This window comes from Scyliorhinus torazame, chromosome 6 (genome assembly GCF_047496885.1).
Source record: "Scyliorhinus torazame isolate Kashiwa2021f chromosome 6, sScyTor2.1, whole genome shotgun sequence".
NCBI lineage: Eukaryota > Metazoa > Chordata > Chondrichthyes > Carcharhiniformes > Scyliorhinidae > Scyliorhinus > Scyliorhinus torazame.
This window is the reverse complement of record NC_092712.1, coordinates 93,407,509-93,421,895: the sequence shown is the minus strand read 5'-3', so window position 1 is coordinate 93,421,895 and position 14,387 is coordinate 93,407,509. Positions and strand designations below refer to the sequence as shown.

General features: G+C 43.4%; 1 protein-coding gene across 7 annotated transcripts in view; it reads left to right on the top strand.

Annotated features, from left to right (window-relative positions):
* Window positions 1–14,387, top strand: part of LOC140424893 (sickle tail protein-like) — a 931,095-nt gene that overhangs the window by 137,808 nt on the left and 778,900 nt on the right. For 3 of the 7 annotated variants that reach the window (XM_072508466.1, XM_072508467.1, XM_072508464.1), the window contains exon 1: window positions 40–365. The exons of 1 other annotated variant lie outside the window; for it this stretch is intronic. In XM_072508466.1, the coding sequence (XP_072364567.1) occupies window positions 155–365 (211 nt within the window). In that variant the 5' untranslated portion in view covers window positions 40–154. Of the gene's footprint in view, window positions 1–36; window positions 366–14,387 lie in introns of those variants that run through there. 3 more of the 7 variants (XM_072508476.1, XM_072508475.1, XM_072508465.1) reach the window with 2 other exon arrangements.

Genomic DNA, 14,387 nt, shown 5'->3' with positions numbered 1-14,387 from the left:
GATGTTGTACTGTTGCACTACATTTCAGCTCAGTTGAGCCATGCACGCCACACTGATGGTTTGCATCTAGCAGATGCCTGCAGGAGTTTTTTGGATGTAAAATTTGTGTACTGAGCAGATTGCAGGAAAAAAAAGGAATAGGGCAGAAATAAAAATGCCCAAGCCATCACGACTGGCCAAACCTTCGTCAGTCACTGCAGCTTCTAAGCTATCTGCAGCAAGGAAAGAAGATTCCAGCCACAGATCAAAGACACTCCGCTTGGGTGAAAAGCTACAGAGGACAGAAAGTAAAGGGACCCTGAGTAAAACACAGCAAGTGCAAGTAACACATGTTACTGCACAGAAGAAAGGTTGTGCTCCAAAAGGTAGAATTGTTAAAGTGGAGAAAAAAAAGAGATTGTATGCAGAATTATCCGAGTTACAGAATTATCAGAGTTACAAGTTTTGAAAGTAAATACCTGGTAGATAAGGTGACTTTTGTGGAACTTGGATGAAAATGTTGCAGGTTAGCCATGGTCAAACTGTATTAATATAATTTGTTCATTTAGTCATTGAATCTTGCAGTGAGTTCATGTTTAACTGGTGTAAGGGTACATTATAATTCATTAATGTGGTGTATCTGTGATCATTATAATTATTCTGTTTGCATTGCAAATCATTTTGAAAGTCTTCCTTTTCACATAATTGTTTGACAGTATTGATTGTATTAGAGCAATGGGTTGGTCAGAATTATTGGTAAAGTAATTTATTTATAATAGCTTAGGATGCCAATGAATTATATAACAACCTGCACTGTAAGATCGACTACCTATTTATTGAATAGAGCCACCGCAACTGCAAAATGTAATTTCAAGCACTTGAGGTATGCTGACATGCTGCAACATATTTTAGAAATTGCATATTTTGTTACTTAAAGAATATATACAAACACCCGGTCAAACTCTTCATTAAGTGAAGGTTTCTTTTTGTACACAGATTTTGTCAGTTTTCTATTTTGTGCTTTCACAAAAATATATTTTTAGCTGGACAAAATAGAAATTGTTTATTTATTCCTTTCGCTATTACATTAATTCAAAAGATTTACTACTGAATCACCCTTCTTATTTTTCGATAGCACTCCAATAAATGCTTTCTAAGCTAGCTAGTTTATCAATCTAATACTGTTAAACTTATGAAATATAAAATAGTTAATCCATAATTTGTTACTTTCTCTAGATTTCTAACACTATTTTCATCCATGCCCTGTTTCCACATTTGTTAAAAACTGATTGTAGTCTGCAGAAGTTGATCCAAGAACAACAGTTCAAAGAGATTACCCGTGCATGTAATTTAAAACATATTGAGTGTTAAAGATGCCCAAAATCGGTATTGTTTAAGTGTATTGTACAGTTTTCCAGTTTTCAAAAAAGTCTTGTGACTATCTTGGATTGATGTTGTCTAACAATGCCCAGCAATGGAAATTATTCCATGAAAAGATTGAGTACTGTATGGAGAAATGGATCATCACAAACCATAGATTTTAAAATGAAGCCTCAGCAAACTGATTGTTGTTGCTAAAGAGCCACGTCTATAGTGCTGGAAACAACCAATGTTGAAAAGAATGAAGATAAGCAACTACTTGCATCAATTTTAACACAATAATGTCTCCAAGGAATTTCATAGATCTGTAAGGAAAATGGACGCAAAGCCATATTTTGTGCAAAAGTGCCTGTTTTCAGAGTTGGGGAAATGGAGTGGTTCATGGAGGGATTGAGGAATTGATGGCTCTGATCTGGGTAGAAATTCATTCAGCTAAGACTGGTGAAGGGTTTAAAGATGAAGGTAACCTGAAACTTCATGGCACAGGATCCCAATGTAGGCAATGAGAAGAAAATTGAAGAGCGTGTTGAACTGGGATAGAATCTGACCAGCCAAGTTTTGAATCAGCTGAAATATACAGAAGATGGAAGATTATAATAATAATAATCACTTATTGTCACAAGTAGGCTTCAATTACGTTACTGTGAAAAGCACCTCACCGGAAACAAATGGAGTTAAATTAACAAGTGGTGGTGAGTTAGATGGTGTCAAGCTTGGAGTTTATACGTTTTTAATCTTTTAGGGGAACAAAGAGTTCCATAGCTTGTTGGGTTCTAAACATGCGAGGGTAGAAGATGCTCTGATGTGTCCTGATTTTATTCTAGCAAGAATTTGGAAGTAGGATGAGTGTGTGGGATGCATATTTGCAACTTAGGAAGAATAAAGCATAAAGATGAACAGAATTGACAGTAGTATTACGAAGTAGTGAAAGTAAGCTGAGCCAAGGCTTTGGAGGCGTTAAGAGTAATAAAAGAATTGTATTCCGGATTTATAGCTTTGACAAATTCTGTCCCAGCGTGAAAGAAGAGCTTTACAGATCTGAAATGAAGATTAAAATCTTGAATGGAATTGGGCTTTTAATCCAACAATGGAGTCGTACAGCATAGTGGGCACCACTTAGCATATCACATCCGTGCTGGTTCTCTCAAAGAGCTACCAATCAGTCCCATTGTCTTCACTTGAGATCGAAGAGTAATTGAGAAAATAAGTGTTTTTCTTGAAACTAAGGAAGTTTATTGGATGGTGGAGACTTACTTCTATTTGAGGTCACAGAGAATCATATGGAATTTACAGTGCAGAAGGGGGCCATTCGACCTATCGAGTCTACACCAGCCCCTGAAAGAGCACCCTATCTAAGCCCACACCTCCACCCTATCCCCGTAACCCAGCAACCACACCTAACATTTGGACACTACAGGGCAATTTAGCGTGCCCAATCTACCTAACCTGCAAATCTATGGACTGTGGGAGGAAACTGGACCACCGGGATGAAACCCGGGCAGCCACTGAGAGACTGTGCAGACTCCGCACAGAAATGACCCAAGCCAGGAATCGAACTCGTGTCCCTGGCGCTGTAATGCAACAGTGCTAACCACTGTGCTATCATGCAGCCCTGTCGTGGGAGTCATGGGAGTAGTGGTGCCAAGAATGAAAAATGAAGGAGGGGTAGCGGTGGAGCCATCAAATGATAATGGGTGCCACCTTTGCTACGTTTGTGAGGCACGTAAAAATACTTCAATTGTCCTATTAGAGGACATGGAGGAGATCATGATGGTGGTGATTCAACAAGTGCTCTATGAGGAGTTTGGAAATTGTGAGCACTGAGGGTATGTGACTTGAAGGAAGCTGATGGATTTTAAAATGGAATAGAGCTGGATGAGGAGTTGGGGTGGTAATTGATACAAAGAATAAACCGTTATGGAATCTCAAAAGTTCATGGAAAAGAATCAGATGAAAAGAATCACGTATTCAGTTGTGCAATTTTGTGATTGGACTGATGTTCAAAGGTCCGGACAAATATTTCCGAGAATGAGTTCAAATCACACCAAAGATTTGGTAAATTTGAATTCAGTGTTGTATTTATTTTTAAATTAAAAATCTGGTAATAAGAGTGACCACACAGCTGTTTTAAGTTGTCTAAGCCCAGCTACTTCACTAACATCCATTGGGGAAGGAAATCTGCCATGCCTCATTTTGTGTTTATGTGACTCCAGTCCCACTCCATCGTATTGACTCTTAACAAGAGCTTGTTTTTATACTGTGCCTTTTAGCATAGTAAAACATCCCAAAGTATGCCACAGCAGTGTTATCAAACATAATTTGACACGCAGCTACATGAAGAAATATTAGGGAAGATTGGGCAAACAAGGTAGAGGAGGAGGAGAGGTTTATGGAGGAAATTCCAGCCATTGTTTCTTGGCAGCTGAAGGCCAATTAAAGTTGGGAATGCTGGCCTTGCTGGGGATGGCCACATCCCATGACCTAATATGAAATAAAAGATAGCATATTGTTCAGCTGTATTGTGTCGGTCGGCTATATCAAGGTGCTGTGACGAATTAACTCCATGTGTGGAACACCTTCACCAAAAGAACAACTCGACTATCAGTGACACCGACAGCCTGACACTTCCTTCTTTTGAAAAAACACAGCAAAGGATAGTTTGAGTGGAAACTAGATAGCTCGGCAGCCATAGAATAACTTAATTGGGAATGTATATGCCAGGCTTTATGATGTGCATGATTTACAAGTGTTTAGATCAAAGAAGCAGATGTGGGCAGCCCATATAGCAAGGTCACCAGTATTGAAAGCCAAGCTGTTGATCGGTCTTGCCATGCTCTAGTTTTGAAAATGATGAATAATTTGAGAGTTAACCACTACTTATGCAATTTCCGAAAGTGTTGAGAAAACGAACATATATTTGTGGGTGTGCAGCCGTCGTGTCTCATCGCTTAATTAACCAACTTGTCTTCAGTTCTGTTCCTGCATGCCTATCTATTTTTACTGAGATAACATGATCTTGCCATGCTATTTTCTGGAGCTAAAGGAGGTTTGTCAGCATGGTATTCCTTACAAGAAGGGAAGAAAGGATGATTAGTTTAAGAGCAAGTACTCAAAGCAGCTGGAGACTTGACCTTTTTACAGTTAAAATCCAGAGGTTTGGGTTCAAAGATAAGAACATGGAATTAGAAGCAAGAAACCTACAGAGTAGTGGTAACTCCAAACTCTAATAAACAAAGTTTGTATTCCCTAGCTGCAGCTTTGATCTTAAACAATAAAGGTTAAGCATGAGTGATTTTCTTCTGAAGTTGTAGTTTTACTGTGACGGCTTGACTACATTCAAGATTTTTTTTAGCAAGGGATATGTTTTCAGTCTTTATTGTAAGCCTCAAACATGCGGGTGAACCAAGGTAATTTGTAAGCTATGCTATTTGTTTCCATACATTTGCTGCCTCTATTTTTTGATCCTGCCAAGCACGTCTCTTAATTTTGTTATGAACTCTGTACCGATTCGGTTACATCGCGCCCATCATTTTTACACTTTACATGGTACTCATATTTTTTAAAAAGGTGAATTGAAACCCGAGAGGTTTCTTAAACTGCCCATCTCCATAGTGATGTTACATTCCAAGGCCCACGGAATAAAATTATTGCCTTCCTTTCCTTGACACTTTGAATTGTGTGTCCAGATTGATTAATTGATTTTGATTTATTGTCACGTGTACTGAGGTACAGTGAAAAGTATTGTTTGGCGTACAGTCCAGACAGATCGTACCATACATGAAAAAACAGGAGATACATAAATACGCAATGTAAAGACATAGACACAGGCATCGGGTGAACCATACTACTCAGTAGAGAAGATATGTGAAGAGATATGTCCAGTCCTAAAGAGGGTCATTCAGTAGAGAAGGTGTGTGGGGAGATCAGTTCAGTACATAAGAGGGTCATTCAGGAGTCTGGTAACAGCGGGGAAGATAGCTGTTTTTGAACCTGTTAGTGCGTGTTCGCAGACTTTTGTATCTCCTGCCCGATGGAAGAAGTTGGAAGAGAGAATAACCCGGGTGGGAGGAGTCTTTGATTATGCTGCCGCCTTTCCCAAGGCAACAGGAGGTGTAGACAGAGTCAATGGATGCTAGTTGGGTTCGCATGATGGACTGGGCTGTGTTCACGACTCTCTGTAGTTTCTTACGGTCTTGGGCCGAGCAGTTTCTATACCAGGCTGTGATGCAGCAAGATAGGGTGCTTTCTATGGTGCATTTGTAAAAATTGGTAAGAGTCAATGTGGACAAGCAAATTTTCTTAGTTTTGAGGAAGTATAGGCTCTGTTGTGCTTTCTTGGTCGTAGCGTCGACATGGGTGGACCAGGACAGATTGTTGGTGATGTTCACATCTAGGAATTTGAAGCTGTCAACCATCTCTACCTCTGCACCATTGATGCAGACAGGGGTGTGTGGTGATGTGCATCAATGTAAATACATGTAGGCTAATTAGACACTAGAGGGAGCACCAGAGGTATCACACACACACACACACAAACACTCAACCAATAGATCAGTTAGATAGGACACAACCAATGGACATTCACGATACACACAGAGGTGACACAACCACAGGAGGGCATTACACCAACCCATATATAAAGGACACTACAAACATGATCTGCCTCTTTCCAGTGGAGACAGTCAGTGAGTAGAGACACAGGGTTGATTCAATATCACTCCCACCACGTGGATTGCAGCAACTGGTTAGTCAGTCTGGGTAGCTATAGTACCCAGTGATAGGATTAGCAGTAGTGTTGAACCTGAGTAATAGAAGTGTAAATAGTTTAATAAACGTGTTGAAGTTATCTCCACGTTTGAACCTTCCTTTGTCAAGTGCACCTCAAGGAAGCTGCTTATGTTACACCGAGAACATAACAAATCATGGTACCAGAGTGAACTGTTTCAATCCATATAGCCATACCTCAGCGTACAGTGATAACCAGCAACGATACCCAGGCAAGATGTTCGAGATCCGGGTTCCGCAACAACTCCAGTGCCACAGCGATCACCGCAAAAACTGGCAGGTATTCCGGCAAACGTTTGAAATCTTCCTGGTAGCAGCCGACCTAGAAGACGTGGCCGATGCTGAAAAGACAGAGCTTCTGCTCACCATCGCCGGTGCCAGAGCAGAAGCAATCTTTAAAAAAATTCAAGTTCTCCAAAGGGCAAAACAGGAGCGACTTCCAGGCAGTCCTGGAAAATTCAGCAAATACCGTGAGGAAAACACACTCCAACCAGCAAGAAAAGGTAAGAGAAGCGCCAGTACTCACCACGAGTCCGAGATCCCGGAGCAGAGAACGATTTTGATCGGCGGCCATCTTTCTAAAGGGACTGCACTTGTGCAGATGCGCGAGAAGCACACAGAACGGGAAGGGCCATTTGCGCATGCGCGAGATGCCGTGCATGCGCAATCACGAAAATGGACGCCGGTACACGAACAGCGACGCTTCCTACGTATGATGTCACATGCGCCCATTTAAAGGAGAAACGTCCCAAATCAAAGAAAAAATCTTTTAAAGCCGTAAAACAACTTTCCTTCGCCTGGAATGACAGCACAATGCCTCAAATTGAACCAGGAAATGAAATTAACCTCCGAAGAACCCTGCAACAAGCAGTTACCTACGCCCAAACCGATGATTCCGACCTTGAATACTTCGATACCGACCTTTACATTTTCTCTGGACCTCACGAGCCCAATGCCAGCTCCGACGCAAACATTGATGATATGGTCCTAGAAGACTACGACTCAGACAAAGCTTTCACCTTGGGAGGCTACCCCAGTACCAAATCCGAACCGCAACGAGACGTATTGCACTTTGACGACCCCGACGACGAGTTCTTCGGATTTGAGGATCTTCAGCCCAGCAGATATGACATCCCAACTCGTGAGTGCAGGATTATGCTGCGGCCTGAGACCAAGAGACCGAGCGGTACAAGCCCAAAGAGAGCGGCCTGCTGCCACACACAGCGTGGTCTACGCACCGCTCAGGGTTCCCGACTCTACGGAAGAAGACACGCAAGACTCCACACCGCAGTCCTTGCATGAACAAGAAGTGACTCCAGTGTCACAAGCCTCCACAGCAAGCTCGTGGACAGACTCCACGATAGAAGAAACGCAAGACTCCAGAGCGCAGTCCTTGCACACACAAGAAGTGACTCCAGTGTCACAAGCCTCCGCAGCGAGTTCGTGGACAGCCTCCACGAATGAAGCATCGCAAGACTCCGACGCGCTGTCCTTGCAGGAACAAGACCATGAGGGTCTAGCAACCTCCTCTGACCAACTAGCGGCGGGCGATGCAAGTCTGCCATGCTCAAACATCAGCAAGACGACTATGACAGTCTACCATGCTCCAGTGCACAGCAGGACGACCATGACAGTCTATCATGCTACAGTGAAGAACGAAGCGACGATGACAATCCAAGCCCAAATGAAGGTCAACAGCAAGACAATGACAGTCCACCCACATTGTTTACACCACCAGATGAAGACTCTGACAATTTACCCAACCCAAGTGAACAACAAGCAGCTACTGAGGATCTACCCACGGTATGTGAGACGAGTGACGACAGCATCCCACTTCCCATGCAAAATGTGCAAAGTGACAGACCTCAGCTAGTGTGTACAGAGGCACTCGACGATCACAGTGAGACCACTGGTGACTCCGGTGACACCATGATACTTCCACCCTCAATCGCTCAAACCTCTCCACAAGTCGAGGCATTCCTGCATGTTCCAACTCCAGACGTGCAGCTTCATGAAATCTCAGCTGACTCCAGTGAACCTGCTCCGGACGGGGAGCATCAACAAACCAACACTAACTCAGTTAAAACAGACCAGACTCCAGATGGGGAGCAACCAAACGCCAACTCTGATTCATGTAAGCTGGACTTTACTCCAGACAGGGAGTGCCGCAACCTCAGTGATGGCACGCTCAGGGTGACAGCAGATGCCACAACGACAGGAGACGGATCACTGGGTCAGTAATAACGAGCAGCGGCTACAGTCCAAGAGGAATACACCAATATTCACCACAGCTATATCCACACATTTTTTCCACACCAGCAGTGCAGCCAATGACAGCTCATGCTGTACAAACCCAGTATTCAGGCATGCAGCAGCCAGCAGTCCCTGCAGCATATTCTCAAACAGGCCAGCACTACGGATTGCCCACTAATGGAATCAAGACCGAAGGAGGACTACTGCAAACACAATCTGCACTACAGACTGGATGCCTCAGTTACAACCCAGGATTTGCTGCACCCCAGCATGGCCAGACGGCATATCCCTATCAGATGCAAGGTTCTAGTTTCACACCATCACCAGGTATTTTTGAGAGCAGCAATTCTGTTTCCAGTAAGACAAGCTTCAACAGTTCTCAGCAGGATCACCCTTCCTGCACAGCACGTGGCCAGAACCAGTATGTACAGTCTTATCCAATTTCAACATACGGCACATCCATGACCTTGAATTATACTGTTGTTGGTTCCTCATCAACGTCAACACCTTATCAGCTACAAGATGCCATCTGACAGCATCATCACAAACATCGAAAAAGAAAGGGACTCCAAATCAGACAGCGAAGTGATTTGACCACTTCTTGGTTCCTGTGGCACAGGGACGTTGATGGCGTTCATAACCAAGAGAGACATTTGACCATAATGATTGATTGTTTTTGGACTCACACGAATGATTTGTACTTCTTACTGTTCCCATGACTTGTATACACCATAACCTATCTACCTGTTTTTTGTTCAATTTTCTTAAAGTGTACAGAAAATATGTAACATATAAAAAAGGGGGATGTGGTGATGTGCATCAATGTAAATACATGTAGGCTAGCTAGACACTAGAGGGAGCACCAGAGATATCACACACACTCAACCAATAGATCAGTTAGATAGGACACAACCAATGGACATTCATGATACACACACAGGTGACACCACCACAGGAAGGTGTTACACCAACCCATATATAAAGGACACCACACACATGATCTGCCTCTTTCCAGTGGAGACAGTCAGTGAGTAGAGACACAGGGTTAATTCAATATTACACCCACCACGTGGATAGCAGCAACTGGTTAGTCAGTCTGGGTAGCTATAGTAGGATTAGCAGTAGTGTCGAACCCGAGTAATAGAAGTGTAAATAGTTTAATAAACGTGTTGAAGTTATCTCCACGTCTGAACCTTCCTTTGTCAAGTGCACCACAAGGAAGCCGCTAATGTTACACATAGACATAACAAATCAGGGTGTGTACAATACTTTGCTTCCTGAAGTCAATGACCAGCTCCTTAGTTTTGCTGACATTGAGAGAGATTTTGTTGTCGTTACACCATGCCACTAGGTTCTCTATTTCACTCCTGTACTCTGACTCATCGTTGTTCGAGATCCTATCCACTACGGTCGTGTCATCAGCAAACTTGGAGCTAGAGTTGGAGGTAAATTTTGCCTCACAGTTGTGTGTGTGTATAGGGAGTATAGTAGGGGGCTAAGTACGCAGCCTTGCGGGGCCCCGGTATTGAGGAATATTGTGGAGGAGGTGTTGTTGTTTATCCTTACTGATTGTAGTCTATGGGCCATAAAGTCCAGTTGCAGGGGAGGAGCGTAGTCCTAGGGTTTGGAGTTTTGATATGAGCTTGGCTGCGATTATGGTGTTGACGGCGGAGCTGAAGTCAATAAATAGGAGTCTGACATGGGAGTCCTTGTTGTCAAGATGCTCCAGGAATGAGTGTAGGGCCAGGGAGATGGCTTCTGCTGTGGACTGTTTGTGGCGGTATGCAAATTACAGCATTCTGGGAATATGGAGTTGATGCGTCTCATGACCAACCTCTTGAAGCACTTCATAATAATAGATGTCAAGGCCACCGGATGGTAGTCATTGAGGCGCGTTGTCTGGTTCTTCTTTGGCACCGGTATAATGGTGGTGGTCTTGAGCAGGTGGGCACCTCGGAATGGAATAGGGAGAGGTTGAAGATGTCTGTGCACACACCTGCCAGTTTCTCCGGGCAGGCTCTGAGTGCACGACCAGGGACTCCAATAGGACCCATTTCTTTATCGAGTGTTCACTTTCAAGAAGGCCGATCTGACTTCGGAAACTGTGACGGTAGGTATGGGTGTGTCCAAGGCTGCTGGGGCAGTTGACAATGGTCTGATGGTTTCCTGTTCGAATCGCGCATAGGAATGCATTGAGTTCATTAGGGAGGGGCGCGCTGCTGCCGGAGATTCTACTTGGCTTTGCTTTGTAGCCCGTTATGTTGTTTAAGCCTTGCCACAGCCAACGAGAGTCCGTTAGTCTGTGACTCTAGCTTAGTCTGGCATTGTCTCTTGTCATCCTTGATAGCTTTGGATCTTCAACATCCAAAGCATTAAAATATCATTGGCTAGGGGCAACTATCAAATTACTTGCAGCTTTAACTTTCAAAACAAAGCAATTCTCTGGACTACATTTCTTTTAAAGCAGCGTAAGCACCTCAGGAGGAATTTTCCCTTCTAGGACTAATTCTAGTGGCGGGGGTGGGACGGGGATTGTTTTCTGCTGGGGAGGCCACCAGGGACCACGTTATAGCTTCCATCCTTGGGTGTAATTATTTATGCATGTGGGAGTTTGATGCCGTCTTCTGCGGTGGACGGGTTTGATGGTTTGCGTCGCACCCTCCTATCTTGGTGCCATATTTAAAAGGCACACAACCTGAGGGAGGCGGTGGCATAGTGGTATTGTCACTGGAATAGTAGACCAGAGACCCAGAGTAATGTTCTGGGAACCAGGTTCAAATCCTGCCACTGCAGAGGTGAAATTTTAATTCAATAAAAATATGCAATTAAAAGTCTAATGATAAACATGAAACCATTGTCCATTGTCGTTAAAATATTCTGTGGCTGGAAGATGCACCTTCTCGAAGACATTAAAGCTGGAAGATCCACCTGATAGATGCTCCCCCTCACCCCTCTCCTGCGGTGTTCCAGAGTTGCTGGCGCCTTCCATTCTCAACTCTAAGACAGCCACAGGCCCGTTCAGGTAAATCCTGACTTCTGGACGCCACGTTTGTCCAGAGTTGTTCTGGATAGGTGTGTACTCCTGCTGGTGTCTGAGAGAATCAGGCATCGGCGGGGACAAGATTTTGGCTGAGCCTTCATCTGTATCTGATCAGTAGGATACAAATTGTTTTCATGCTGTCCTCCAGTGGGATTCCCGATGTACCATGGCAGGCAGCATCGGAAGGCCCTGTTGCAATTTCACGCCAGCGTAAAATCAATTGTCCGACCTGGCGCTAATTTATCACCCGCCCTAGAGGTAAATAAACCTCTAAAATATTGCTATGGCCCATGAACTAGGTATTTCTAACAAAACAAAACAGAAAAGTGGTGTTTTGGATTTGGGGAAAATTCTAAATAGTCTCCATGGAAATTTTTTAAAGAGATAACAAGGAAGCTAGACAAAGAAGAACCTGTGGACATGATCTATTTATATTTTCAGAAGGCCTTTGACAATAATAATGTTTATTGTCACAAGTCAGCTTGCATTACACTGCAATAGGAGGCTGTTGAATAAGTTAAGAGTCCATGGTGTTCAGGGTAAGATACTGGCATGGAAAGAGGATTGGCTGACTGGCAGAAGGAAGATGGGGATAAATGGGTCTTTTTCAGGATGGCAGCCAGTGATTAGTGGTGTGGCTCAGGGGTCGGTGTTGGGACCGCAACGTTTCACAATATACATTAACGATCTGGAAGAAGGAACTGAGGGCACTGTTAAGTTTGCAGATGATACAAAGATAGTAAGAGGGACATTTAGTATTGAGGAAGCAAGGGGGGGGGCTGCAGAAGGATTTGGATAGGCTAGGAGAGTGGGCAAAGTGGCGGCAGATGGAATACAATGTGGAAAAGTGTGAGGTTATGCACTTTGGAAGGAAGATAGACTATTTTCTAAAGAGGGAAATGCTTTGGAAATCAGAAGCACAAAGGAACTTCGGAGTCCTAGTTCAAGATTCTCTTAAAGTTAACATATAGGTTCAGCCGGCAGTTCGGAAGGCAAATTCAATGTTAGAATTTGTGTTGAGTGGGCTAGAATACAAGAGCAGGGATGTACTTCTGAGGCTGTATAAGCGTCTGATCAGACCACATTTGAAATATTGTGAGCAGTTTTGGGCCTCAGATCTAAGGAAGGATGTGCTGGCCTTGGAAAGGGTCCAGAGGAAGTTCGCAAGAATGATCCCTGGAATGAGGAACTTGTCATATGAAGAGCGGTTGAGGACTCTGGGTCTATACCCATTGGAGTTTAGAAGGATGAGGGGGGATCTTATTGAAACTTACAGGCCTTACTACTGCGAGGCCTGGATAGATGGACGTGGAGAGGATGTTTCCACAAGTTGGAAAATCGAGGTCACAACCACAGACTGAAGGGACAATCCAGGGCTGGTTTAGCACACTGGGCTAAATCGCTGGCTTTTAAAGCAGACCAAGGCAGGCCAGCAGCAAGGTTCAATTCCCGTACCAGCCTCCCCGAACAGGCACCGGAATGTGGCAACTAGGGGCTTTTCACAGTAACTTCATTTGAAGCCCACTTGTGACAATAAGTGATTTTCATTTCATTTTCATTTCATTTAAAACAGGGATGAGGAGGAATTTCTTCAGCGAGAGGGTGGTGAATCTGTGGAACTCTTTGCTGCAGAAGTGTGTCTTTAAAACCGAGATAGATAAGTTCTTGATTAATAAGGTGATCAGGGGGCATGGGGAGAAGGCAGGAGAACGAGGATGAGCAAAGTATCAGCCATGATTGAATGGTGGAGTAGATTCGACAGGCTGAATGGCCTAATTCTGCTCCGATGTCTTATGGCCTTAATTAAAGACTATTCCATTCTAACAATTTTAGTTCTAGAGAAAAACATTGTTGACTGAAGTTTCAAATAAGATATTTAAGTTTAAAACAACTAAATTAATAGAATGCATTTGGTTTGGCTCGGCTCCAATTCGGAAGTACTCCAGATTTGCCCAATCGATGGTACCATGTTGAATTGATAAGGTCATTCTGGTCCATCTCTGTTTGAATATTTATCCTGTGCAATTCCCAGTCCCATATTATAGTAATATAATGGAAACTATGAAAGAAAACTTAGCTTGGTCTCCTTTTGAAAAATAGAATTTTTACTGTTCCTTTTGAAGCAACAAAGGAAATTAAGGAAATCCGATTTTCAAAAACTGGAGAAAGCTCGTGTGCATGATTTAAGAGTGTATAAAGTGGTCCCTATCACCCCTACTTCATGGTAGGGCTTTACGTACACTTATGTATTCCATTTATATTGCAGAGCCACTTTGCAGTATCGGATGCAAAAGCAACCACAATGTTTATATTGTGGGATGACTTCTTCAACTCGGCTCAACGTAAAACATCTGAGCATGTATAAGCTTGTGCAGACATAGTTGTTTCCGAATTATGAGTAGCAACTATTTCACAATGCAAGTACTATTCCCAATGTTTGGAAATAGTTCCGTTAGGCCAAGGATAATTTAACACCTTTGCTCGCTTAACTGGAAACCTCTAGATTCACTGGAGGCAATGTTTTCTCATTGTCTCTAACAATAGGTTGAAATGTTACCAGTTGATAACACTGTTTCAGAGGTGTGTGTGTGTGTGTGGGGGGGGGGGGGGGGGGGGGCAGTTTTTGATCTGTGTGTGTCATGGGGGGGGGGGATTTGATGGTCTCTGCTGATCTGTGTTCATGTCGGGAGGAAAGGGTGTGGGGAGGCAAGTGTTAATGGAGCAAAAAAACAGAGATTGGTTCTGTATCCAATTCAATAACCTGTGTCAGAAATGTCTCTTCAACGCCTTTATGGACAGTTAAATTAACTCCCAAGAGGCTGGAGTAAGATTTTTTTATTCCAAAATATTACCCACCAGCTCTGGTCTCCATGCCACCCTTGTTTTTAATACCTTGGACGTGACATCAGCAAACCCCTGCCAAAATCCCCTAAGCTTTGGACAAGCTTAG